This window comes from Bos javanicus, chromosome 13 (genome assembly GCF_032452875.1).
Source record: "Bos javanicus breed banteng chromosome 13, ARS-OSU_banteng_1.0, whole genome shotgun sequence".
Lineage (NCBI taxonomy): Eukaryota > Metazoa > Chordata > Mammalia > Artiodactyla > Bovidae > Bos > Bos javanicus.
In genome coordinates this window covers 76,769,546-76,792,902 of record NC_083880.1, presented here as the reverse complement: position 1 = coordinate 76,792,902, position 23,357 = coordinate 76,769,546, and the positions used below count along the sequence as shown (strand labels likewise).

General features: G+C 54.6%; 1 protein-coding gene across 2 annotated transcripts in view; it reads left to right on the top strand.

Moving 5' to 3' along the window:
* The window catches only part of PREX1 (phosphatidylinositol-3,4,5-trisphosphate dependent Rac exchange factor 1), a 181,610-nt gene extending 167,108 nt beyond the window's left edge, over positions 1 to 14,502 (top strand). For both annotated transcript variants that reach the window (XM_061437890.1, XM_061437889.1), the window contains 10 exons: positions 1,166 to 1,207; positions 2,800 to 3,017; positions 4,847 to 4,946; positions 7,005 to 7,148; positions 7,244 to 7,358; positions 8,811 to 8,877; positions 9,925 to 10,097; positions 10,605 to 10,707; positions 10,958 to 11,025; positions 12,760 to 14,502. In XM_061437890.1, the coding sequence (XP_061293874.1) occupies positions 1,166 to 1,207; positions 2,800 to 3,017; positions 4,847 to 4,946; positions 7,005 to 7,148; positions 7,244 to 7,358; positions 8,811 to 8,877; positions 9,925 to 10,097; positions 10,605 to 10,707; positions 10,958 to 11,025; positions 12,760 to 12,802 (1,073 nt within the window). In that variant the 3' untranslated portion in view covers positions 12,803 to 14,502. The remainder of the gene's footprint in view (positions 1 to 1,165; positions 1,208 to 2,799; positions 3,018 to 4,846; positions 4,947 to 7,004; positions 7,149 to 7,243; positions 7,359 to 8,810; positions 8,878 to 9,924; positions 10,098 to 10,604; positions 10,708 to 10,957; positions 11,026 to 12,759) is intronic.
* The last annotated feature ends 8,855 nt before the right edge of the window (positions 14,503 to 23,357 follow it).

Below are 23,357 nucleotides of genomic sequence, written 5' to 3'. Positions count from 1 at the left end.
AAGTCTAGACATCTGGCTATTCTTGAACAAGCAGGCGATCTGGCAGTAACAGGCCTGCAGTCCTGCATTCACACTTGCTTGGAGATGAACAGTGGCCTCCATCTTTAGGTTGGGGAGGGGAGCCTTCAGGCCAGGTGGACCCCGCCATACCCCGTGGCCCAGGGTCTGCTTCACGCCCCTTATGTTACCTGCCTGGCCCTTGGCAGCATTTGAACCTGAGGCTCCTGGGTTAGAAGGAGCCCAGGCCAGGGAGACATTTGATCAGCATAGCAGGGGGTGCTTGGCCCCAGGCTCATGCCCCCAGGAACAGCCCACTCTGAGTTGGAAGTCTGGGTTGGCCCTGAGCTGTCCTGTTTTCCAAAGCTGTCATTGGTTAAGAACATGGACTCTGGAGCCAGATGGCCAGGGCTTGAACCCCAGCTCTCCCAATTATTGGCTGTGCGATCCTGGCAAGTTTCTTGACGTCTCTGTGCCGCAGTCTCTCCACTGTAAGATGGGTCCACAGGGCGCCTTCCCTTATGTGTTGCTGTGAGGAGTGAGTGAGTCAGTACAAGTAAGGCACTTGGTACAGGGCCTGGCACACTGTGAGTCCTCAATAAGCAGACGCTGGTGTTCCTGTCACACCAGCCCTGCATCTTGGGGCCTCCCCAGGATAGAATGTATCACAAGAGCCCAGACCCAAAGGCCTTTCGGTTTTTCTAAGCCCCTTCTGGGCCCAAGAGCCTTTATGTGAAGGAAAGAAACCAGGATGTTAGCCTGTGTCTGGAAGGTCTGAGCTTTGTCTGCATGTGGGCAGGGCTTGGCCGTGTAGGGTGGCGTGAATAAGTACCTTAGGATGCGTGTGAACTTACGTGAGCACCCATTGTATATGCCCACGAGCAGGTGCGAGGTGTGGGCTGGGGGCTCTGGCCCAGGAGTTGCAGGGGCTGGTTTCAGTCTTTGCTCGGCGGGTGCAGATAACAGTTGGGGTTTCACCCCCTGGATGTCCGAGGTTTCTGGAATCCACCCAACACTCATTCAAAGCTTCCTGAACCTGGCTGCGTGTACCCAGAGCTTCACTGCAAAGCGGGGCAGAGCACGTGGGCCGGGGGGCAGGCTGGGCTCTGTCGGCATCTTCTGCTTACTCCACTCAGCCCTCTCCCTTCTCGGTCCCTTCTCCTTCCAGATGGAAAGAACCAGCTGCTCCTGGCCTTGCTGAAGTGCACAGGTGAGGGCTTTGAAAGGGCAACTGTCTGCAATGTGCACATGCCGGGTACACCCTGGAGAGGCTGTCCTGGCAGCTGGCGCTCGTGACCGCAGCCCAGGGAAGGCCTCTCCTGCCGACCAAGGTTGACTTCCACAGGGTCCTTGGGGCTTGCCTGTGGGGGAGGTAGCCCTGTGGCCTCTAGCACCTTGAGAACTTCTCGGACCTCACTTCCTCCTCCTGTGTCCAGGGGACAAGTCTCAGGCCCTGGAGCTAGGAGCATTCTCTCTTGTCACCTCCCAGGCCTGGGCTGATCTCAGTGAGGACCCAGCATACAGCACTGATGATTTCAGAGGCTTTCTGCCGGTGGAGCCCTCAGCCCCAGCCTGGGGCTTCCTGCCCTTGCAGATGGTGGGAAGGAAGAGGGGCTGATGGGCGCCCAGGGAAATCTTGGACGTGTTCTCTGTCCCATCCTTCCAGAAATTCTCAGCCATGGGGCAGCTAGAATAGGATCTAGGTCAAAATTGGGCACGGAAAACCTGTTGGATGTTGCCAGTTATCAAAAATAATGCCTTTCAGGGAATTCCCTGGTTCAGTGGTGAGGACGCCGCACTTTCACTACGAGGGCCTGGGTTCAGCTTTTTTTGGGGGGAAGCTAAGATCTCGTAAGCCGAGTGGTGCAGGCAAAAGCAAAACAAAAAATCCCTTTCTGAAGATTCAGTTCAGTTCAGTTCAGTCGCTCAGTCGTGTCTGACTCTTTGCGACCCCATGAATCGCAGCACGCCAGGCCTCCCTGTCCATCACCAACTCCTGGAATTCACTCAGACTCACATCCATCAAGTCAGTGATGCCATCCAGCCATCTCATCCTCTGTCGTCCCCTTCTCCTCCTGCCCCCAATCCCTCCCAGCATCAGATAAGAACCCTAAATGACCAACTGCCTGAAATTGGCCAGTTCTGCAAATCACATCACAGGCAGGGGCCAAGGAATTGGAGGTAGGGGGGAGGGATGATAGGAAGAAAGTGTACTTCTCAAAAACAGAGAAAATAGTAAACTGCCTTTCTTCAAACATGGAGCTTGTTGTCATTGTCATTCTCAGTCAAGGCTGAGACATTTCCTAATAAATAAAGTAACAGCTGAAGGTAGGGGTTTGGGGCAAGTGTTAGGGAAATCACAAGTTTGTTTTTTAAAGATTTTTTTTTTTATGAGGATCTTTTTTTTTTCTTAAGTCTTTACTAAATTTGTCACAACATTGCTTCTGTTTGATGTTTTGGTTTATTGGCCGTGAGGCCCGTGGGATCTTAGCCGCCCCCCAACCTCCTACATCGGAAGGTGACGTCTTCATCACTGGACCACCAGAGCAGCCCCTGTTTTATTTTATTTTTTTTTAAATAGGCAGAGGGGTCATTGAGAGAGTTGAGTTTTGACACAGATCGGCTTGCTTTAGGAGAGTCAGTTTTTAAAGGAGTTGGCTTTTGGTGCCGGGGGATGGAGAGAATTTTGGCAAGTTGGGCCCAGATGGGTGGTCCGGTTAGGGGAGAGGGGGCTAGCTCGGGGCCTCGGGGTGCCAGCCTGCTGATGGCCCCGCGTGGCCCCTCTGCCCCCTCCACCCGCAGACACAGAGCTGCAGCTGCGGCGGGATGGCATCTTCTGCCAGGCCCTGGTGGCCGCCGTGTGCGCCTTCTCCGAGCAGCTGCTGGCGGCCCTGAGCTACCGCTACAACAACAACGGGGAGTACGAGGAGAGCAGCCGGGACGCCAGCCGCAAGTGGCTGGAGCAGGTGGCGGCCACGGGCGTCCTGCTGCACTGCCAGTCCCTGCTCTCGCCAGCCGTGGTGAGTGGGGCCCGGGGAGGGCGCGCTCCGCCGTCACGCTCCTCGTTCCTTCATTCACAGCGGCTCACTGAGAACCTGCTGGGTGCCCCTGTTCTAGGCACCGGGGACCCGGCGCTCGACACACAGCACCATGTTCTTATATCAGGAATGTTATATCCTGACTTTGGGGAGATCAAGATAAGTAGCCGAGGACACGGATGGTGTAGACCTCTGGTCCTCACCGGGGCAGTTCTGCCCCCAGGGGGCACGTGGCAATGTCTGGAGACGTTTTCGGTTGACGAAGAGGAGGTACTGGTGTCTGGTGTGTAGAGGCCAGGGGAGGGGCTGCTCCTCCAGGGTGCTCAGCCACCCCGGCCCCCAGCCGAGAATTATCTAGGCCCCAAGTGTCAGTCGTTCTGCAGTTGAGAGACCCTCATGTATAGTGATAAGGGTGAAGGAGAAGAATTAAGCAGAGGAGGGGGCAGGAAGGGCTGTGGGCAGTGGCAGTTGAAAGTGTGATAAGGTGGCCACCGGGAGCCTCACAAAGAAGGTGACCTCTGACCCAAGAACCAAAGGAGGGGAGGGGATGAGCCATCGGACCCTGGGGAGGAGCCCTCCAAGCAGAGAAGACAGCAGGTGCAAAGGCCCTGAGGCTGGAGCAGGCACGCAGTGTTTGAGAAACAACAAGGTTCCCAGTGTGGCTGGAACAGTGAGCCCAGGGAGGGGCGGCAAGTCCTGAGAACCCCCCGGGGTCTGACTGTGCGGGTCTCGAAGGCTCTTGTAAGACTTTGGCTGTTCCTTCAAGTGGGTGGGAGCCAGGGGAGGGTTTTGAGCAGAGGAGGGACAGGATCTCACTTTGGCACTTAAAGGATCACCTGGGGCTGCGGGGTAAGGGCAAAGGCTGGGAGACCCGTGAGCAGGCGTTTGTGATGATCCAGGCGAACTTCCTCGGTGCAAGTAGCTTCTGGTTTAGCCCTTGCAGGAGCCCCAAGGCAGGTCCTTTATACCCACTTTTTAAGGATGAGAACACTAAGGCCCAGGGAGCGGGTGGGAACTGTGGGAGTCCTATGCTAAGCCCAGTTCCCCCAGCTGATCTGCTTTCTCTGCATCTTCTCTTTTATCCCTCGTTGCCCTGCTTATTCACTCTCAGGGCTCAGTATCAGGGTGGGTCCTTCTACCAGCCCCTGGGGGTGATGGCAGAGCCAGTGACTCAGCATTGTGGGGTACCGGTACTTAGAGCCAATGCCCCCCAGGAATAAAAACCTGCTCTGTGGTATTTGTTCCTCTACCCGCATGCCCAGGCCGGAGCTCCCCTGGCTTCTGCAGCTCTGAGCCTCCTAGACATTTTCCCAGGTGGGAGGAGAAGTCACAACTGCAGGCCAGTGGGAAGGTGTGGCCTTGGGGTTCCTTCTGCTGGCCAGTGCTGCAGACGGGCGCCCGCCTGATGGCAGATACCTTCTCACTTGATTTCTGGACGTGAACACCCAGCCCTCACTTCCCTTCTCTTAGATGAGGTCACCGAGACCCAGTGTGTTAATTCATCAGTCGACAAGATATGCAGGCTCTGAACTGGGTGCTGGGTTGGAACGGTTCAGTGGGATTGGTGGGAGGGCTCAGGAAAGAGAGCCACCCGGCACGTTAGAGCAGAGGTGGGCTCTGACCTGGAAGAGGTGGGACAGGCCTGGAGTGAACATGATCTCCTATCCAGCTCTGGAGAGCCCTGCACGGGACCTCCTGCCTGGAAGGGCCACAGCCTGGTGTGTCAACCGGAGTTGAATCGCAGCATCTTGAAATAAAACCCGGGGCAGGGGTGGGGTCTGAAACTCCTCCACCCTGTCTTCCTCCTGCAGAAGGAGGAACGGACCATGCTGGAAGACATCTGGGTGACCCTCTCGGAGCTGGACAACGTCACTTTCTCATTCAAGCAGCTGGATGAGAACTGTGTGGCCAGTGAGTGATTCCTCCCACCCCCACTGAGAGAGTCGGGGTTCTGGGGTGGAAGGGGCTGCTCTGGGGTCACCCTGCCCCTCCCTCTGCCACCAGGCCAGCTGCCTAGGGTTGACCTGGGACCCAGTGCTTTCAAACCGCCTGCTCCCAACATATGTGGAAGAAGGGGGTCTCATTTCATATAAGCCCAGCCATCTCCAACAGCACTTAGGAGGGAAGAACAGCCAGGACCCAGTTCTTAATGAAAACTCCCAGAGATAACCTTCTTTGGAATGAAGATGTGTTAAGATTTTCTAAGAACTTAACACCATAATTTTCTTCTTTCCTTTCGTTCTCCCTCCCTCCCCCCATCTTTCTGCTTGCCCACGCACTCATCCATTTATTAATCTACTCATCCATCCACCCATCTATCTATCCATGTATTCATTCACCCACCCATCCCTCTACCTCCCTCTACCCATTTACCCCATCCATCCACCATCCCATCCATCCACCCCCTCATCCATCCATCCACATCCCTATAATTATGAGCACGTCCTGTGTGTAAGGCTCAGTTTTAGGTTCTGGGGCTGCAGTGGAGAGAGATGTGGCCATGGTTTCTGCCCTCCTGGAGCTCACAGTCTAGCCCAGTCTCAGCCCTGACTGCACTGGGATACCCCGGGGAGCTTTTCAGATACTGAGGCTTGGTCCTACTCCTGGCCCTGGCAATTTGGATTCAGTCTGTGGGATGAATCCCGGACATTGGGATTCTAGATAAGTTTTCCAGGAAACTTAAATGTACAGCCAGGACTGAGAACCGCTGGGCTCAGTTCTAGAGCCATGGTTCTCTGTGATCCCTGGACCAGCACCTGGAGGACTGTTAGAAAAACTAATTCTGGGCCCCATCCAGGACTTCCTGAATCCAAAACTGGAAGTAGAGCCTAGAAATCTGTGATAATAAGTTCTCCTGGTGATTTTGAAGCTAGTTTGAAGACCTGGACACAAAGTTGAGCTGACTCTGTGAGCTAGTGGAGGACAAAGGAGCCTGGTGTGGGGTCACAGAGAGCTGGACATGACTTAGCAACTGAACGCAGCAGCAAAGTTTGAGAACCACTGGTCCTTTTTTTTTTTAATTGTTGTTGTTTTTTATCACCTCCCTGAAGATCCTATTTAGACAATTTTTTGCTGATCGCCACACACCCCCATGGGGCTTCCCTGGTGGCTCAGACAGTAAAGAGTCTGCCTGCAGTGCGGGAGACCCAGGTTCCATCCCTGGGTCGGGAAGATCCCCTGAAGAAGGAAATAGCAATCCACTCTAGTATTCTATCCTGGAAAATCCCATGGATGGAAGAGCCTGGCAGGCTACAGTCCACGGAGTCGCAAAGAATTGGACATGACTGAGCGACTTCACTCACTATGAAGTTTTAGTATGATGGATAAACTGTATATCCGTTTAGGTATTGTATGTATGTCTGTGCTTTATACATGGAAAGGATAATGTCTTTTTTGCCTTCCCCATAAGAACCAGTTTTCACCTCCTTAGAGGCAATAGCACCCTGTTGAGAATATGTGGACTGGAGTCTAGTTGGACAGTGAGTTTTGTTTCGGGTGCCTGTTGGAATTGGTTGACAGTGGCTGCCTGTCTAGAGGCCAAGTTGGGCTCAGAGAGAATCACCAATTGATTAGTGATGTCTGCACAGACATGGGATGGGGTGCCAGTGCCACCCGGCCGCGTGCTCTTCCCTATGGGTGTAAGCAAGGTGCAGGTGCTGTTTGAAGGCAGCTTCTGCCCGGTGGAGGCCCGGGGCTACCGGGCGAGGGTGCAAGGAACCTTGGTGAGGCTCTGAAGACAAATGTGGATGACTCTCCAGCTGGACAGAATCAGTGTCAGGTTTAAGAATTAAGCAGTGGAAACAGACCTGTTGAGGGAGGGGAAAAAGGAAGGTCAGAGGCTGCTCCTCTGAGCATGGGGCACCCCTGGACGGGAGGGCAGGGAGGCCTGTAGCCGTGGCTCTGAGGTCTGAAGGAGGGTCTGAAGCTGCCCTTACAGCTGTGTCCCTGGGCCACCATGTCCCCCGACAGATACCAATGTCTTCTACCACATCGAGGGCAGCCGGCAGGCGCTGAAGGTCGTCCTCTACCTGGACAGCTACCACTTCTCCAAGCTGCCCTCCCGCCTGGAGAGCGGGGCCAGCCTGAGGCTCCACACTGTACTCTTCACGAAAGGTGAGCTGCGGAGACGGGCCGTGGGGGCCCCACGGGGGAACGGCTGTGCCCGCTGGGGGCCAAACACCTGCCTCGCCCGTCTTCTCCTTTCACAGCTCTGGAGAACATGGAGGTCTCGCCTCCTCCAGGCAGCCAGGCTGTGGAAGATTTGCAGCAGGAGATCAATGCCCAGTCTCTGGAGAAGGTTCAGCAGTATTACCGCAAACTCAGGTACCTGCGTGGGCCTCGCGCTGGGGCCAGGACAGGGCTGGACACTGTCACCTGGAGGGGGCCTTTGCGTGGAAGGCACCAGAGAGCCCCCAGTGCCTGGGCGGGCAAAGTGCCGTTTCTTGAGCACCTACTGGGTGTCAGTCCCTCTGCCTACACGAGCTCCTCAGATTCTCACAGTAGTTACCTTTCTAACCCATTTTACAGATGAGGGAAACTGAGGCCCAGGGAGCACACCCAAGGGATGCAGCTAGACACTGGCTGAGCTGAGCTTTGAACTGGGTCTGCTTGGCTTCGTAGCAGGTCCTGCCAGCTGGGAGGAGATGCCTGTTTCATTCTGCATGGGGGAGGGAGCTGTGACGGGGGCCCTAGGATCCTTGAGCCTGTGAGTGAGGGGTGTGACCCCAGGGCCTTGGCCCTGCTCAGAGGAGACGCCCCCCCCGCCTCCCACCGCCCGCCAAGGAGAAGAGGAGAGTAGGGGTCACATTCACCAGGAGGAAGCCTTGGGCCCAAGGAAGGAGCCCCACTCCTGCCACCCTGACTCTGGCCCCTTCCTCCTTCCGCGTCACCTTCTCCAGCCATGAAGAAGGTGGGCTGAGAAGCAGGACACCAGGGTGTCAGGGTGTGGTAAGCGGGCCTAGCCCAGCTTTACCATTCGGAAATGGGAGAATGATACTTTCATTCGTCTGTGCAGGGAGAACAGTCACCTCTGTTATTACATCTGGCATCTCTTTGGATCGATCAGTGCCATCGGTCTGTTCTCTGCCGTTTGCTGAATATTTAAAATATGGTCTCTGTGATCTGCATTCATCCCTTCCTTCAGCACCTGTCAGTTGAAACCTTCTGTGGGCCAGGCTCTGTTCTGGGTGCTTGCTTAGGAGTCAGCAGTGACTGCACAAAGCCTGTTCTTGATGGAGTGTAGATTCTAGAGCAGCCATGGCCCCTGGACCCCACCACCCCGTTTTGTCAATAAAGTTTTATTAGCACACAGCCATGTTCATCCGTGTATGTATCGTCTATGGCTGCTTTTGTGCTGCAACAGCAGAGCTGCATAGCATCTCTAGAGAGACAGACTGGTCCACACAGCTTAAAATGTCAACCATTTGGCTGAGTGCTATTCTAGAAGGGGAGATGAGCAATAAACCAGTAAACGAGCAGTGTCACATGTCAAGTGATGGTGGTGTCAGAGGAGAGACGCACCAGCACGGGAGAGAGAGTGGGGTGCTGATTCAGATGGGCAGTCGGGGGAGGGGGCATTTGAGGACCCTTCCTGCTTCCTCCTGGGCTGTTGGAGGAACAGGTGACTGTGGGCATGGAGAGCTGTGTCAGCCACTCTCCCTGATTCGTTTCGTTGAGTTGTTGGGAGACAAAGAGGCTGTGGTGGGGCAGGGGCGGGAGAAGGGGATGGGATGGGGGGTGTGGTGGCCCCAGCCTCACACTTCTCATCTCTTTCAGGGCATTTTACCTGGAACGGTCTAACCTGCCCACGGACGCCAGCACCACGGCGGTGAAGATAGACCAGGTGTGCCCCCTCTCCCCTCACCTGCCGTGGAATCTGGGCAGGGCCGGGGGTTTGCCGGGTTGGACAGTGACCAGGGTGACACCCAGCCAGAATGCTGGCTGGGACACTGCCTCTGCAGTCCCTTCTCCAGGACGTCTCCTGGGGTCCCCAGCACCCTCCCCATTCTAGAAATTCCAATTTCTCCCTGACCCGCTTTAGAATTCCTTAGATGATGTGTTCTCCCTGGCACCCACTCCTTGCAGCATCATTCTGGGGCTAGAGCCCCACGCCGGATATGGCCATGCAGTGTTCTTTTTGTTTGTTTCCTATTTGTTGCCAGCATTTAAAAGTCAGAAGATTTCCCATAAAACAGAGGCTTCTGGCCTATCCTGAGTAATGGAAAGATCTGGCTGTTGCAGCCACGCTCCTGTGTGTCACACTCGGCCGTCTAGGGGCTGTTCCCCCCCCAACCCCTGACCCACCCCATCCCCTCCGTGCTCCAGGCCTTTCTCCCTCTGCCCAGGCACTACTGGGCCTCAGTTCTGAGGGTACTATGGGGGCTCCTGGCCTCAGGCTGTGAGGCTGGGGCTCCAGGAGAAGGGGGGGGCACGGCCCTTTGGGGGTTTGTAGTCTGCTGGCAGAGTCTTAAGATGACACAGAAAGCCTTGGCCAGAGTTCTGTGCCTGCATTGGCAATGCCCGACAAGCCGGGGAGCAGGGGGTGGAGAGTGGGGGCACTGACTGTTCCCGGGGGGAGAGGCTGCCGTTTAGAGAGGACGGGGATGGGGAGAGGCTGCCGTTTAGAGAGGACGGGGAGGGGCGCTGGCTCTTGGCTTCACCTGTGCAGGTGAAGAGAATTCGATGGGAGGATAAGGCCTGAACCATACTGTGCGTGCCGAATGCCAGCTTGTGGGGCAGCCGCAGGGGTCGTGGAAGAATTCTGGCTCAGTCACCCGGTGACAGAGTGGGGAAGACAGCTGCTGTGATGGAGCTTGATCGGAGGTGAAGACTGGGGCAGAAGGCCGGGTGGGGGACCTCCTTTGACCTTCCCGGCGTGTGCACCTCGCAGCTGATTCGCCCCATCAACGCCCTGGATGAGCTCTGCCGCCTCATGAAGTCCTTGGTCCACCCCAAGCCTGGTGCTGCCGGGAGCCTGGGCGCCGGCCTCATCCCCATCTCCTCCGAGCTCTGCTACCGCCTGGGGGCCTGCCAGATCGCCATGTGCGCCACCGGCATGCAGAGGTGCGCGGATGCACAGTCGGCGGAGGGGGCGTGGCCGGACCTCTAGGCGGGTGGGGCCCCAGCGTGGGGTGAAGGAGGGCGTGGCTGGGAGGGGGCTGGGCGTGCCTCTGCGGGTTGGGGCCCCAAGATGGGAGATGAGGCCTGTTTCGAAACCTGGTTCTTCCGCTCCCTGTTGAGCCCAGACAAGGCCATGGCCCACTCTCGGCCTCAGTTTGTCCTCTGTGAGATGGGACCTCAGGGGAAGGTGGTCCTGGGAGAGCTGCCGAACTTCCCAGCCCCCTGACTCTGGTTGGCGTGACCGAGCGGCTGAGCCGTCTGGTTCTGCTGGAGCATCCATAGAACACGGGCAAGAATGGGCGCCCGTCTTGGTTGGAGCCGGGCTAGACCACTCTCTCGCTTCTGTCCGTTGTCCCTGCTGCTCCGATCGGGGTTTTGGGTGCTGTGTGTGGGGCAGGACGTCGCCCACGTCTCACGTGCTGCCCCCCACCCCTTGCCACCCCACTGCAGGAGCACCCTGAGCCTCTCCCTGGAGCAGGCGGCCATCCTGGCGCGGAGCCACGGGCTGCTGCCCAAGTGCATCATGCAGGCCACAGACATCATGCGGAAGCAGGTAAGGTGTCTAGGCCCCAGGGCCCTGTCAGACTGCAGGGGAGGTGCCCAGGCCTGGGCGTGGTGGGCTCACAGCCCAGGTGGGATGAGGGGCCACCTGGGGATGGGGCTGATGACCGTGTCCCCTCTGGAGGGGCTGCAGATCTTAGCTTCTGGGGATCTCCCAGTCACCCACCCACACCCACACACCTCCTCAAGCGCCCTGCGCTCCACGAAGAGACAGCTGGGCCCTCACTGTTCTCTCTTTCCAGGGCCCCAGGGTGGAGATTTTGGCCAAAAACCTCCGGGTCAAGGACCAGGTGCCCCAGGGCGCCCCGCGGTGAGTGGCTGTTCCCCTCCACCCCTTCCCTCTGCTCCCTTCCTTGGGGTTAGCCTCACCGCAGACAGACGCCCTGGCATTCAGATGGGTCCTCCCCTCTCATTTATGGGATCCCCTACTTTGGGAAATGGCAAATAGGACTTAGTCTGTTACCTCCCAGGGCTCCCACTTTGGCTGGGAAAGTGAGGCCGGTCCCAAGTGAAGTGTGGGGCAATGATCTGTGTGCCCCACCCCCCCAAACTTGCTCACCCAGTGCTGCTTCTCTGCTGCCCTCAGAGCCCTCAGCCCACCTGCTTCTTCCTGTCCTCATGGCCTCGTCGTCTCCGAGTCAGTGTCAGACCTTCTCATAGCACTGTGCGCAGCCCCCTGTCCTAGGAATAATTCATTTTAGTGCATTTTCTTTCTCCATCCACACTGTCCTGATTTGCTTTTGACATCAGCCCACACTTTTTAAATAACTTTTTATTTTGAAATAGTTTGACCACAAGAAGTTAGAAAAATAGTACGGAGTTTTCAGGGGTCCTTCATGGAGCAATGCCCCGCCCCCCCCACCAGGATAATGTCTCATGTAACCACAGGACATTGTCAAGACTTAGGAAACGGTGTTGGAGCAATACAAGAACTCATACAGATCTTCCATGTGTTCCAGTAGCTTTTGCCTGCACTCTTGGCCCGTGTTGCTTTTAAATACTTTTCAAAAATTTATTTCTTTATTTTTTATGAGTTTGGCTGTCCTGGGTCTTGGTTGCCGCGTGTGGAATCCTCATCATGGTAGGCAGGATCTTTAGCTGTGGCGTGCGAGATCCTTACTTGTGTGTTCCTAGTTGCGGTGTGTGGGATCTGGTTCCCCTACTAGGGACTGAACCTGGGCCCCCTGCATTGGGAGTGTGGAGTTCCAGCCACTGGACCCCCAGGGAAGTCCCTTAAATGCTTTTCTATGTCACTTCCCCTGCTCCAGGCACCATTCCCATCTCTTTACCTATGTTGACTTATTTGCTTAAACAACAACTCTGTGAGCAAGGTACTCGTGTTATCTGCCATGGGCAGTGGGGACAGTGAGGCCCAGAGAGGTTAAGTATCTTGTCCGAGGTCACACAGCTAACACACAGAATCAGAGCTGCCCTTCTGAACCCAGACCATCCCCTTCCTGACCCCTGTGCCTTCCTGCTTCCCTGTCTTGTCTGTGTCTCTGTGGCCATCTCCTGTCTGGTCCCCCTGCCATCCTTCTCGCACGGCATATATGCTCTCTCCTGCTTGAAACCTCTTAGTGACTCCTTCTTACTTGAAGGTGGGGCTCAGAATCCTCCCAGTGCAGAAAGAAAGCCAAGGCAGGTCTGCACGTGCTGCAGGGAGAAGCCCCCAAGATGTATTAAATGAAAAACTCCAGGGGCAGAGTGCTGGGTCTACTTGGCCACCATTAGTGTGGAAAAATGCACAGATAACCACACGTGTAATCACATACCCACATGCGTATCTTGACACACACGGGTGCATGTGTTTGCGTTGTATGTGTAAACCCCTTGCCAGTCTGGAGGGAGCAAGACTGCTGAGGGGCGGGGACTGGCCTGCTGGAGCAGAGTGTGGGCGACCTCAGTAATTTTTTACTCTGCATCTTTTTACACCTGCTGAGTTTTGCTTTCTGGGCATGATTGCACGTTCACATAAATCACATGTTGCGACGATAATAATAATGGGCCATGGCTGCCCCTCATCCTCTTCACCTCCATCCACCAGGCTCTACCGCCTCTGCCAGCCACCGGTGGATGGAGACCTCTAAACGCCGAGGTGCCTGATGCCCGGCTGCATCCTCTGGAGCCGGGGTTCACAAGGACACAGGGGGCCACGTGGCCTTCTCCAGAGCTGGCCCAAGGCCTCCACTCCGCCTGCCTCGAGATCTGCCCGGCCTCCTCCATCATGTCACCTCCTGGGAGGATAAACGGTGCCCTGACTCGTGGATGAACTGGAGATTGGCCCTGGCCCAGCACATTCTCCACACTTCTGCCAGAAGCCAGAGGGGGTCCTGGGGACCCACAGAACTGATGGGTGCCTCCAGGGCCTGGGCTCCTGTCCAGAAGTCCCCAGGACACAGGGGAGATGTCAGGGGCGCTGCAGCTGGAGGCCCGTGGCCCCAACTCCCTCGGGATGACTCAACCTGCACTTTGGAAACCCCTGGTTTCCTTCTAAGCCCACATTCCAGGTGACCACACGTGTCTCTTCCTCACCTTAGCTTCCAGATCCCCCTCTAACCCTGTACTAACCTCCCCAATGGACTCAGAAAAGCCAGACCTCTGCCAGGAAAGACAGAGGGACAGGGCACAACACTTATTACCAAGAGGACGGTTGAAAGCCACCCTGGCTTCCTCTATCAACGCCATTAGAACTGGAGCCATCAGCCTAGGGCACAAGATTTGCCCCACTTTATTTATATGGCGTGAACTCTCTATGGTTTATTTTGGGATTTTTATGTTGTCATTGGTTGTGTTGAGATTCCCACCTCACCCCGTCCCCCGCCCCACCGCCCCCCAGGTTGTGTGAGTATATATTTGCGTTTTAAATTTCAAAGAAAGCTATATTGTCTAACAGGGGACCAACATAAAGTAGTATTGACAACTTTTCCCAGTTCTACTAAAAAAAAAGAAAAAAAAAAACTAAATTATTGAAAATTCAAAAAATGTCAGTATTTCATCTTTTTAAGTATTAGGGTCTTAAGATCTTGCTTACAGGTATCAACTAGGGTTCCTTTCCCCACCCACCTTCACTTCTCTAGCCGTTGGCCTGTATTAGGGTGAATCACTTTGTTCTTCGAATGACTGGCTCCAAGGGTTTCAGAGGTGGCTGGGCCAGGCCTGGGGGCTGGAGGCAGTTGAACCATCCACTGGAGAGGCAGTCCCACACCAGTGTCTGTCCTCTGTGGTAGAGGAGCTGCTGGCAAACCCTGAGTGGTGGCTTCTGTAATTTATTTTTTAATGTTAATCCAGAGCAAGGCAGCAGCAGGGCATTTGGGACTTCTCAGCCAGCCAGAGAGACAGGAAGCTACCCTGCCCACCAGGGCACAGGAACCTACACAGGATCTACCCCCTGTCCGGCCCCCTTCCCCACCCTCCCCACCCCTGGAGTTTGTCCCCTCCAGCTCCTGTCACCAGCAGGGACATGCCTTTCCAGCCTTGGCTGATGGGTGAAATCAGGTGTAGGTTTCCCTCTGCCCTGCAGGCTTGAAGCCGCATCAACATCTTGGCTCCCTGAATCCCCAGGAGTCACCTTCCCTCTCTTGCCACCCTGCATCAGATTGCAAGAGGTGAGCTTGTCGCTGGACAGAGGTGGCCTGATACAAATATAGGACCCCCATGGCAGAAAGGGAGAGGGTTCCCTGCGGACAAGGGCGTTGTGCACTGGTTTACTTTACAATGTACAGATCTTCTCATTCAATTCATGATAGATTTTTTTATTATTATTAAAAGTTGGTTTATAATACAAAGATCCTGATCTGTGGTGGGTTCCTTCGGGGGTGACCCTGGTGGCATTGGGGATGGTTGAGCCTGCACGTGTCATAGGCAGAGTAAGCAACGGCCGTGAAGATGGCGCGGAGGACGGTTCCATTGGTACCGTGAGTTACCACACTGAACCTCAGTTTCCTCCTCTAAAATGAGGGTAGTATGTATATATTTTCTGCAGGGGAGTGGTGAGGACTACCCGAGATCGCGCGGTGGGTCTGCATCTCAGATGGGCCAAGAAAATGACTGTCTTTATGTATGTGTATTTCGCCTTTGTTTTGGGTTCTGAGTACTCATTTCAGTGTGATGGTGGAAAAAAGGGACTATTTCTCTAGGCATTCCCTTGCCTCCTGCTGGTGTCCTGCCAGGACTCCCTGTCTCACGTGTGCCCGAGGATCAAGGTGGTCTGAGGGATGGGCCATCCATCACCCCAACCTGCAAGGGCCATTCGGTCCGGAATCCCACGGGAGTGGAGCTCCAAATGCTCAACACATGGTTGGCTGGTTCCTGGCCAATCAGAATTCACACTGGCCACACACGGGCCAATCAGAACAGAGCCATGCAGATATGGTACCTCACACTGGGTCCTGTGTCTAGGTCCCAAGGCTGTCCACGGGTTCTCACCTGCCAAGGCCCTGAGCCATCTTTATGAAGCTGCCTGGGTCTGTCTGCCCAGGCAGAGAAATCTAATCCTCAGGCCTGAATTGTCTGCCCCATGCCTTTCCCCGTCTCCCTCCCTCCTCCCTACCCTGTTCCTTCCCTCCCCATCCCTCTCTCTTCCCTCCTTTCCCACACTTTGGAAAACACTGAGCTCTGTGAAAGGCTTCTTTGAGGGTGCCTTCCTCTTGAAGCCCTCACTCTCATGGGCGCGCTTGGGCCTTCCCTGAGTCCTGCCATTTTGGACGAGAGCCCCTTCTCTTTTCATCTCTTTTCCTTCCAAACTAGCTCTCAGAGCTTATTCTCTCCAGACCCAGGCTCTGGGTCTCTCCCGGAAAGAGCCTCGTGTCTTTCAATTACAGGTTTCGAAAGACTCAATAACGTTATAAATGAGAGTAGATCCTGGTGGGATTTGGGGCACAGTGATGGACTGATTACTTGAATTATCTGAAGCCTGTATTTGGATCCCGGGAAAATCACTCTAAGGGGAGAGCCATCACCTCGATATATATTTGGGGTCAACAGGGAGGATTTGCTGCCTTCCTCCAGGCAGACACTTACAGGAAGCAGAAGTGTCTCCCTGTTTTGCACCCAGAGGGCCTGCAGCAAGATGAGTGAGTTTTCCTGCAGTGATGGACACGGGCAGCTTTGGTTTGGAACTGAGAATTAGGGTCTCTTCAGCCTTGAGCAAGTCACCTTCCTTCTCAGACAACAGAGCTGCATCAGCAAATGGGGTGGAAGCCTGGGGCTGTTTCTTGCTCTGGAAGGCCTTTCTCGGTACAAAGTGGAGCATCAAGGCCTGTTACAGAGAAGGGGTGTTTTGTAAATGACCAGACGTCTTAAACTGGCAGTGAGCAAGCTGAAACTTGGAAACTGATGTGGTTTTGTTTTCGTTTTCCTGATATTTTGAATTAGAAGCTCAAGAACCAGCAGCTTTCACTTCCAAATCCTGAATTTGGGTTTCTTTTGAAAATTCAGACACTCTGGTCCCAGTGGCCCTTGTGGGACCATGTATCCTGCCTGGTCACACATCACCTGAAGCTGAGGCGTGGCCACTGCCTTTGGGCAAAGTCAGTTTTCCATCTCCCACCCGGCCTAACACACTCCTTTACCTGATTGCTCGTCTCTGGGATGGCCCTACCTGGGCGAGCTTGGCCAGTGCTGGCCTCCTGAATCTCCAGATCTTTGGCTCTGGAGTTGCCATGGCGATGTTGGCTGAGGGAGGAACTGGTGACCAAGAGTGGCTGCGCTGACCAACGGAGCATCGAGAGATGGGCGAGTCCCTGCAGCTGGTGAGTCTCTCGACCCCCGGTTCTCTGCTCTCCCGCTTCTCAGTTTATCCACCTGTCAAATGGCGCTGACTTAGACACAGTCCCTTGGTGTGGGCTATGTTGGGGGCCACTCGGAAAGCCAAAGGTGGTATGGAGTGTGTTGGCCACTTTGTGATTGTATCTAAATGTAACTGCTTCTCTATTTACCGTTCTTTGCCATCAGTGAAGCACCCCGAGAGCAGGAGTCACATCCATGGTATCTGCTCTGTCCCAGCTCTGGCCCAGTGCTGGGTGTCAGTGAACCACTGATAAACAACAAAAAAGAAGGCTCATCACTGTCAGAGCCAGCAGCCCATATCCTAGCTGCGTGTGGCCAAAGCACATGCCTCTAACCACATGCTCTGCACCTGGCCTTGTTCTTGGACTGGGCTGGATTGTTGAGGACGGGGAGGGCCTGGGCTGAGACCTTTGAGGTCACACATCTTCAGACATCTGTACCTGGCAGGCTGCTGTACTTGCTGAGTGACCATCTCGTAACAAGTTACCATCTCAGTTTCCTTCTCTGAGAAATGGAGATATTTGCATCCAAATCTAACTTCCTGGGGATAGACGTGGTACCCCATCTGTCCAGCAGGTGGCGCTAGGGACCGTGTCCTGTCCAGAACCCCCAGGGCTTGAGTGTTGCCAGCTCCTGCCTGCCTGGCTTCCCACCCAAACACTTGTTCTGGGTGCACACTTTGGGACAGAGGCAGCGGTGGCTGCGACTGTCTGCAATATGGGTCCTATCCTCTGCCCTTCTGGTCTGGGCTTGGCCTGACTTGGTGTGGATATTTTCTCTTTTTCTTGGTCAAATTCCCCCCCCCCCCCCTTTATTTCTGTCTCTTTCTTGATTATTTTGGTCTCTTTCCCATCGGTTTTCTTTCCTTCCTAGCTTTTTGTTTTTCTTTGTCCCATAATACATGTCTGTGAGCTAGACTGTTTATTTTTATATTTTCTCTTATGTTTTTCCTCCTGTCCTGTCTTTCTTCTCTTGCAATTGGATGTGTGAGAAGGATGTAAACTGTAAAACAGATGTTCATGAGGGCGTGATCAGGAACCTGAAATTATTAATAGTGATGTGCCCTCCGCCATGGCGGGGAGCCCTGACCACCAGGTGGAGCTGTGGACCAGGTCGTCCTGGCCAAACCTCTGAGGACAACTGCAAAGGCTTCTCGTCTCAAGCCTCAAGCCTCCAGGGTTTTGGAACTTTGAGGAGAGGTGGATCACTGCTGAAAGCTGCCCCTCTCTGGCACTAGTAACACCGCCCAGAGGACTGGGAGTGGACAGGGGAGGGCAGCAGGGCCCAAGTCGGGGTCCCCGGGTGTGCTGTGTGGCCTTGGGCAAAGCCCTGTCCTCTGTGCATTGATTCTGTCACCTATATTTGGGAGAACTCAGTTCCTCAGAAAGGACTGCTGATCTTCTAGAAGCCTCTCCTAGACTTCTCTGGAGGACCAATAGCAACGTTCAGAATCTCTCACGTGTTGATCTCTCAGCACTTTGCGTCACTTTGCGTAAAGGTGTTGTCTCCTGTAATTCACATGCCAGCCCTTTAAGACAGGTACTACTGAGGCCTGATTTTACAGAAGACGGGATGGACTCAGAGAGTTAAGTGACCTGCCTGCGGTCGCACAGCTCAGAAATACTGCTGAATCCAGGGCAGTGGTAGCAACGTCATACGTTTAGCGGGTGGGAACTACAGCGGTCACTGGATTTCATAGGCTCTCTGCCCAGGTGCACCATGGGAGAATCTGGTAGGACCTGGCAGAAATAGGGTCAGGGGAGTGAAAGGTTGAAGAGGTCTTACTAAGGAAAGGGTGGTCATCGTGAGCAAGTAGAAGGTGCTTGGCTGCCTTCCTGCCGTGAGGGGGCTGCCCCAGGGTCTTTGCACGTGTGACTCCCCCAGGCGGCCTCATGCTTTGCCCCCTCATTCAGGCTGCTCGAATGTCACCACACCCTCCATTCTTTGCTCTTACCCTGTCCCCTCACCCTTTTAATTTTTTCTCACCTGGCCGAAACCTGCCATGTGTTTATTTGTTCATTTTCTGTCTCCTGCCCTTCAAGGGCAGGGATTCTTGTCCGTCTCATCTAGTAGGGACCCCAGGGCATTGGAGTGTGGTGGGAAGGGCCTTCTAATGACAAAGCAGCCTCCCCAGTCTCTGGCGGTCTTCCCCTCTGGACATAAAGCTCCTAGAGGAGGGCGTGACTTCAGTGCTGGCCCTGGACTGCCCCCACCGCGTGTCCCAAAGGCTGGGCCTGTCGCCAAGGTGGAGGGAGAGGAAACGCACCCGAGGCCTGGCAGATTGGGAGCGGCTGCAGACCCTGGTAGCAGCGCTGCCTCGAGTACCTACTGTGCGCTAAGAGCACGGGGCCTGGTGCACGGCAGTTGTGGCACCTGCCCAAGCCGTACGTGTTGGCTTGACTGGAATGAATCACTGAATGAGTGGCTGAGACCGGGAGGACGGCTCAGCCCCGTTGGACAAGAATTCTGATCACTAAACCTCATCAGTTCTCATGGTGCCTGGGAGAAGAGGACAATTCTTAATCCGATTTTACAGATGAGAAAGCAGAGGCCAAGAGTGTGATGTGCCCAGCCTGAGTTCATGTAGCCTTAGGGTTTGAACCCGGAGGGATTGATTCCAGTGCCTCCAGCTCCTCCAACACCACCAAGGCCTCCTGGGGGAGCTGAACAGGCAGCAGGGGTCTCAGACCTCTCCAGTCTCCCCCCGCCTCCTGTCCCCAGCCTCACTGGACTGACGGTCAGCCGCCAGCGCCTTCTTTCTCTTCCTCAGGCTCCCTGGTCTCGTTCCTTGTTCCCACCACAGGAACTTTGCACTTGGTCACTTTATCTGCCTGGAACCCTCTTCCCACCTGACTCTTCCGTAGCTGCTTCCTTTCCACTATTCAGGTCTCAGTTGAAACCACCTCCTCTGAGAAGCCTTCCTCATTGAGTAAAAATAGCATCGCTTATGGGCTCCCTAACACAGCACGCTATTTCCCTCTGCTATGCTACAGATCCCATTCTTTATTTCATTTACTTTTGGGTATTTTTAAACTCATGTATTATCTGTCTGCTTCCCTGGTGGCTCAGCAGTAAAGAATCTGCCTGCCAATGCAGAAGACCTGGGTTCAATCCCTGGGTCAGGAAGATCTCCTGGAGAAAGGAAATGGTGACCCACTCCAATATTCTTGTCTGGGAAATACCATGGACAGAGGAGCCTGGCAGGCTATAGTCCATGGCGTTGGAAAGAGTCAGACATGACTTAGCAACTAAACAACAACTGCAACAATAAGAAATTGTCTGTCTGCTCTGATTAGATGGCAGGTTCTAGGAGGGCAGGCGCTGGGCCTGCCATACTCACAGCTGTGTTGCAGCTTCTGGCATAGCGGCTGGCACATATTAGTTGCTCTGCCAATCCTTATTGACTTTGGTGGAATGAATCAGTGAATGAAGGAGGATTCCAGTTAATATACATCCCCAGCCTCCCATGAGAGGTGCTGACGCTAGTTTCGTCCTCAGGTTTGGAGCATCCACAGTTGCGTCTTTCTGCTGCCTGTGAGTTTGAGGCCCGACCAGCCCCGCTCGCCGCCCTCTGCTCTTTTCCTCACTGGGGAATGGCACCTGTGCTCTCACCCTCACTGGGGCTTCAGGCCCCTTGCAGGAAACCAGGATGGAGCTGAATGTCCCCACAGGAATGTTCTTCCATCAGGCTGGGTCTGAGTCACTGAGTGCTGGGTCTGGTTTGGCAGGAGGGCATAATGGATGGTGCAAAGCCACGTTGGGCTGAGGACACCCACCAGAATGTTTCCCCCCCAGCGCTCTGGCACACAAGAGGTGTGCAGAAACTCATACAACCAGGCCTCATTTCCCTGAGCTTTGCTGTATTGCACTTCACAGATACTGTGTTTTTTCACAAATGGAAGGTCTGTGGCAACCCTACATTGCCAGATGATGGTTAGCACTCTTTAGCAATAGAGCATTTTTCAATTAAGGCACGTGCATTTTTTTTTTTTAAAGACATAATGCTATTGCCCATTTGGTAGACCAAAGTATAGTGTAAGTACCCTGCAATGCGGGAGACCTGGGTTCGATCCCTGGGTCGGGAAGATCCCCTGGAGGAGGGCATGGCAACCCACTCTAGTATCCTTGCCTGGAGAATCCCATGGACAGAGGGGCCTGGCAGGCTACAGTCCACGGGGTCACACAGAATCAGACAAAACTGAGCGACTAAGCACAGCACAGCATAGTGTAAATACAACTGTTATATACACTGGGAAACCGAAAAGTCACGTGACTCACCTCAGTGTGATGGTCTGGAACCCAACCCACAATATCTCCAAGGTCTGCCTGTATATGACTCTGTGTTTGGTTCAGCAACTCATTTGGGCTCATCTCTTATCCTCACTAGTATCATTAAAAATATTTATGGAGGGCCTACTGAGTGCCAGGCCCTGTTCTAGGCCCACCATCCCACCAGTGAAGAGTTTGTAGAGTTCATTTTCTGCTGGAAGGACACAGACAAGCCAATGGACACATGGGTGTGTAATATGTCAGATGGCATAAAGGCCAATAAGATAAATCATGCAGGAGGGAGGGCAGGGACAGATGTGGGAGCTAATTTAATAAATGCCCAGGGAAGACCTTGCTGGGGTGGACCTTTGAATAGAGATGTGAGGAGCAGAGATAGCTGGTTCCAGGCAGAAGAAATGGCAGGTGTAAAGGTCCAGAGGTGGGAACTCCCCTCCTGGTGAGTTGTGGGAGGAGTGAGAAGGCCACTGGGCAGGGAGGCTGGTGGGGAGGATATTGACACCAGAGTGGGCAGGGACCAGGGCACTAGCGGGCTGGTGGCTTTGGGGTTCACAGCTAGAACCAGGAGAGCACTGGAGGGCTTTGGGCACAGGGCAGGCAGTTTTCTCACATGAAAAGAGCCATCTCAGCTCCCTGCACTCCAGGCCTGCTTTCAAAAGTAAATCCAGAGCCCTCCCCAGAACGGAAGTGGGATTATAACATTCTGTTTCTACAATATGCTGTGCTTTTCCTATTGTGTTTCATGAAATATGTAGCATTATGGTGACATATAATTATTTTTCTGTCTATTCTCTGTAGCCTCCTCGCTGATGAACTCCAAAGCAGGGGAGTTCATGGGCTTTCCTGGAGACAAGGTACTGACTAATGGGGGAACTTCAGGCACTCAGGCTGGTGGTGGAGGTGGGGAAGGGAAACTCTCCTGGAGTCCTGAGGTTACAGTCGTGTGATACCAGCAGGCTGGGAAGGACGCGGATCTCCTCTTTAGAGGTAAAGAAATTAGTAAGAGACGCTGTTCTAAACACTTGATGTATGTCGCTCACATCTTCCCAGCAGCTCCCTTGGCCTTTACCCCATTATAAGGGCCGTAACTCAAGCACCTGGGTCTCAGGCTGCTGAGACTGCAGCCCATACTGGGGCCACCTCCCCACTGCCCTCCCTCCTGCAGTCTGTCTCCGGGGGCCCCATGCTCAGCTCAGGGGGTGAATTAAGGAGTCAGGGCTGTCTTCCGGGCTGTGTGACCTATGCAGTTCCGTAGGGATCTGTGCTCAGAAGAGCTCGTGATTAGCTTAAGGCTCTGCTGTTACAGCCTTCAAATTCGTAATAATTTTAAATAAAGGGCTCTACATTTTTATTCTGCAGTGGGCCCTACAGATTATGAAGGTGGTTTTGCCATCTTGCCATCATACTAGCCAACCTTAGGATCCAGCCCCTTTGCTTTGATTGGTGGATGTTAACTCACGTCTGACCAATAAGATGCAAGCGTTGTGCTTTGGGGCCTTCTGGGAAAATCTTTTCGCCCTGGAAAGAGACGGCGTCCTGCAGAGTGTTTATTTTCTCTCTGTGGCCCTTGCCTTCCTTTGAATTTTGAGCACTTGGATACTCCTGTCCACACTTCCTGCTACTACCCTGATCCAGATAATTTGTTTACCGCAAACGTCCCGGGCTTCTCCCTGGTCTCCCAGCTCCCACGCTCCCCCTACCACCCCTCCCCACAACTGTAGCCAGAGAAATCCTATCAGATCCGTCAGGTCCTGTCCCTCCTCTCTCAGACCCTCCAGGAACTTCCCACCCCTCTCTGAGTGAAAGCCCAAGACCCTACAGCCCCTGCAAGGCTGCTGTAGATCCCTGGCTGGCCCGCTCCCTGCCCCCCTGCCTTGCCTCTCTGTCCATCTTCACTCTGCCCCTGCCACTCTGGCCCCAGTGCTCCTCAGGGAGGAATGAGCTGTTTGCACGAGCTGGGCCTTTGCATGAGCTCTTCCCCAGGAATCCCGTGGCTCCCGGCCCTGCTCTTTCGGGTCCCCTTCATGAGTCAGGCCGAGCCGAGCCGAACAGTGAGCCTGGGCTGGGACCCCGATGACTCAGCGGAGCCCCTGCCAGCCATGGCCCTCTTGCTCCAGGATTCTCCTTGACTGGAGGTAAGGAAGTGCCGGGAGTTGGTACCTTCGCCAGTTTCATCTCCTGTTATTGCAGCTCGATTCCTCGCACAGGGACAGTGGTTGGGATTTGAGTGCAGGGTCGCAGCTGGGGTGTGGTCCAAGGTCCAAGGGTAATGGGGAGGGGAGGTCGGAGGCTCCTCTCCCTGAGTCCCTGTCACAGCCTTCGGCCCTTGTCCCTTCCCACCCAGAAGTTTCGAGGGGCTCCGGCGAGGGGTCTGGTCCCACAAGCCCGTCCCCTCCTGGGCAGGCTTCAGCCAGCCTCTGCCCAGCGCGCAGGAGGGTACTGCCCCGTCCTCCCTGCTGTTTCTTCCAGCACTTTCCAGGCCCAGGTTCCCAGTGCAGAGCGGCCCCGGCGTCCCTCCCGGGGTCCATCCCTGCTGCCCTGGCTTCAGCCTCCAGATCTCTCCAGATC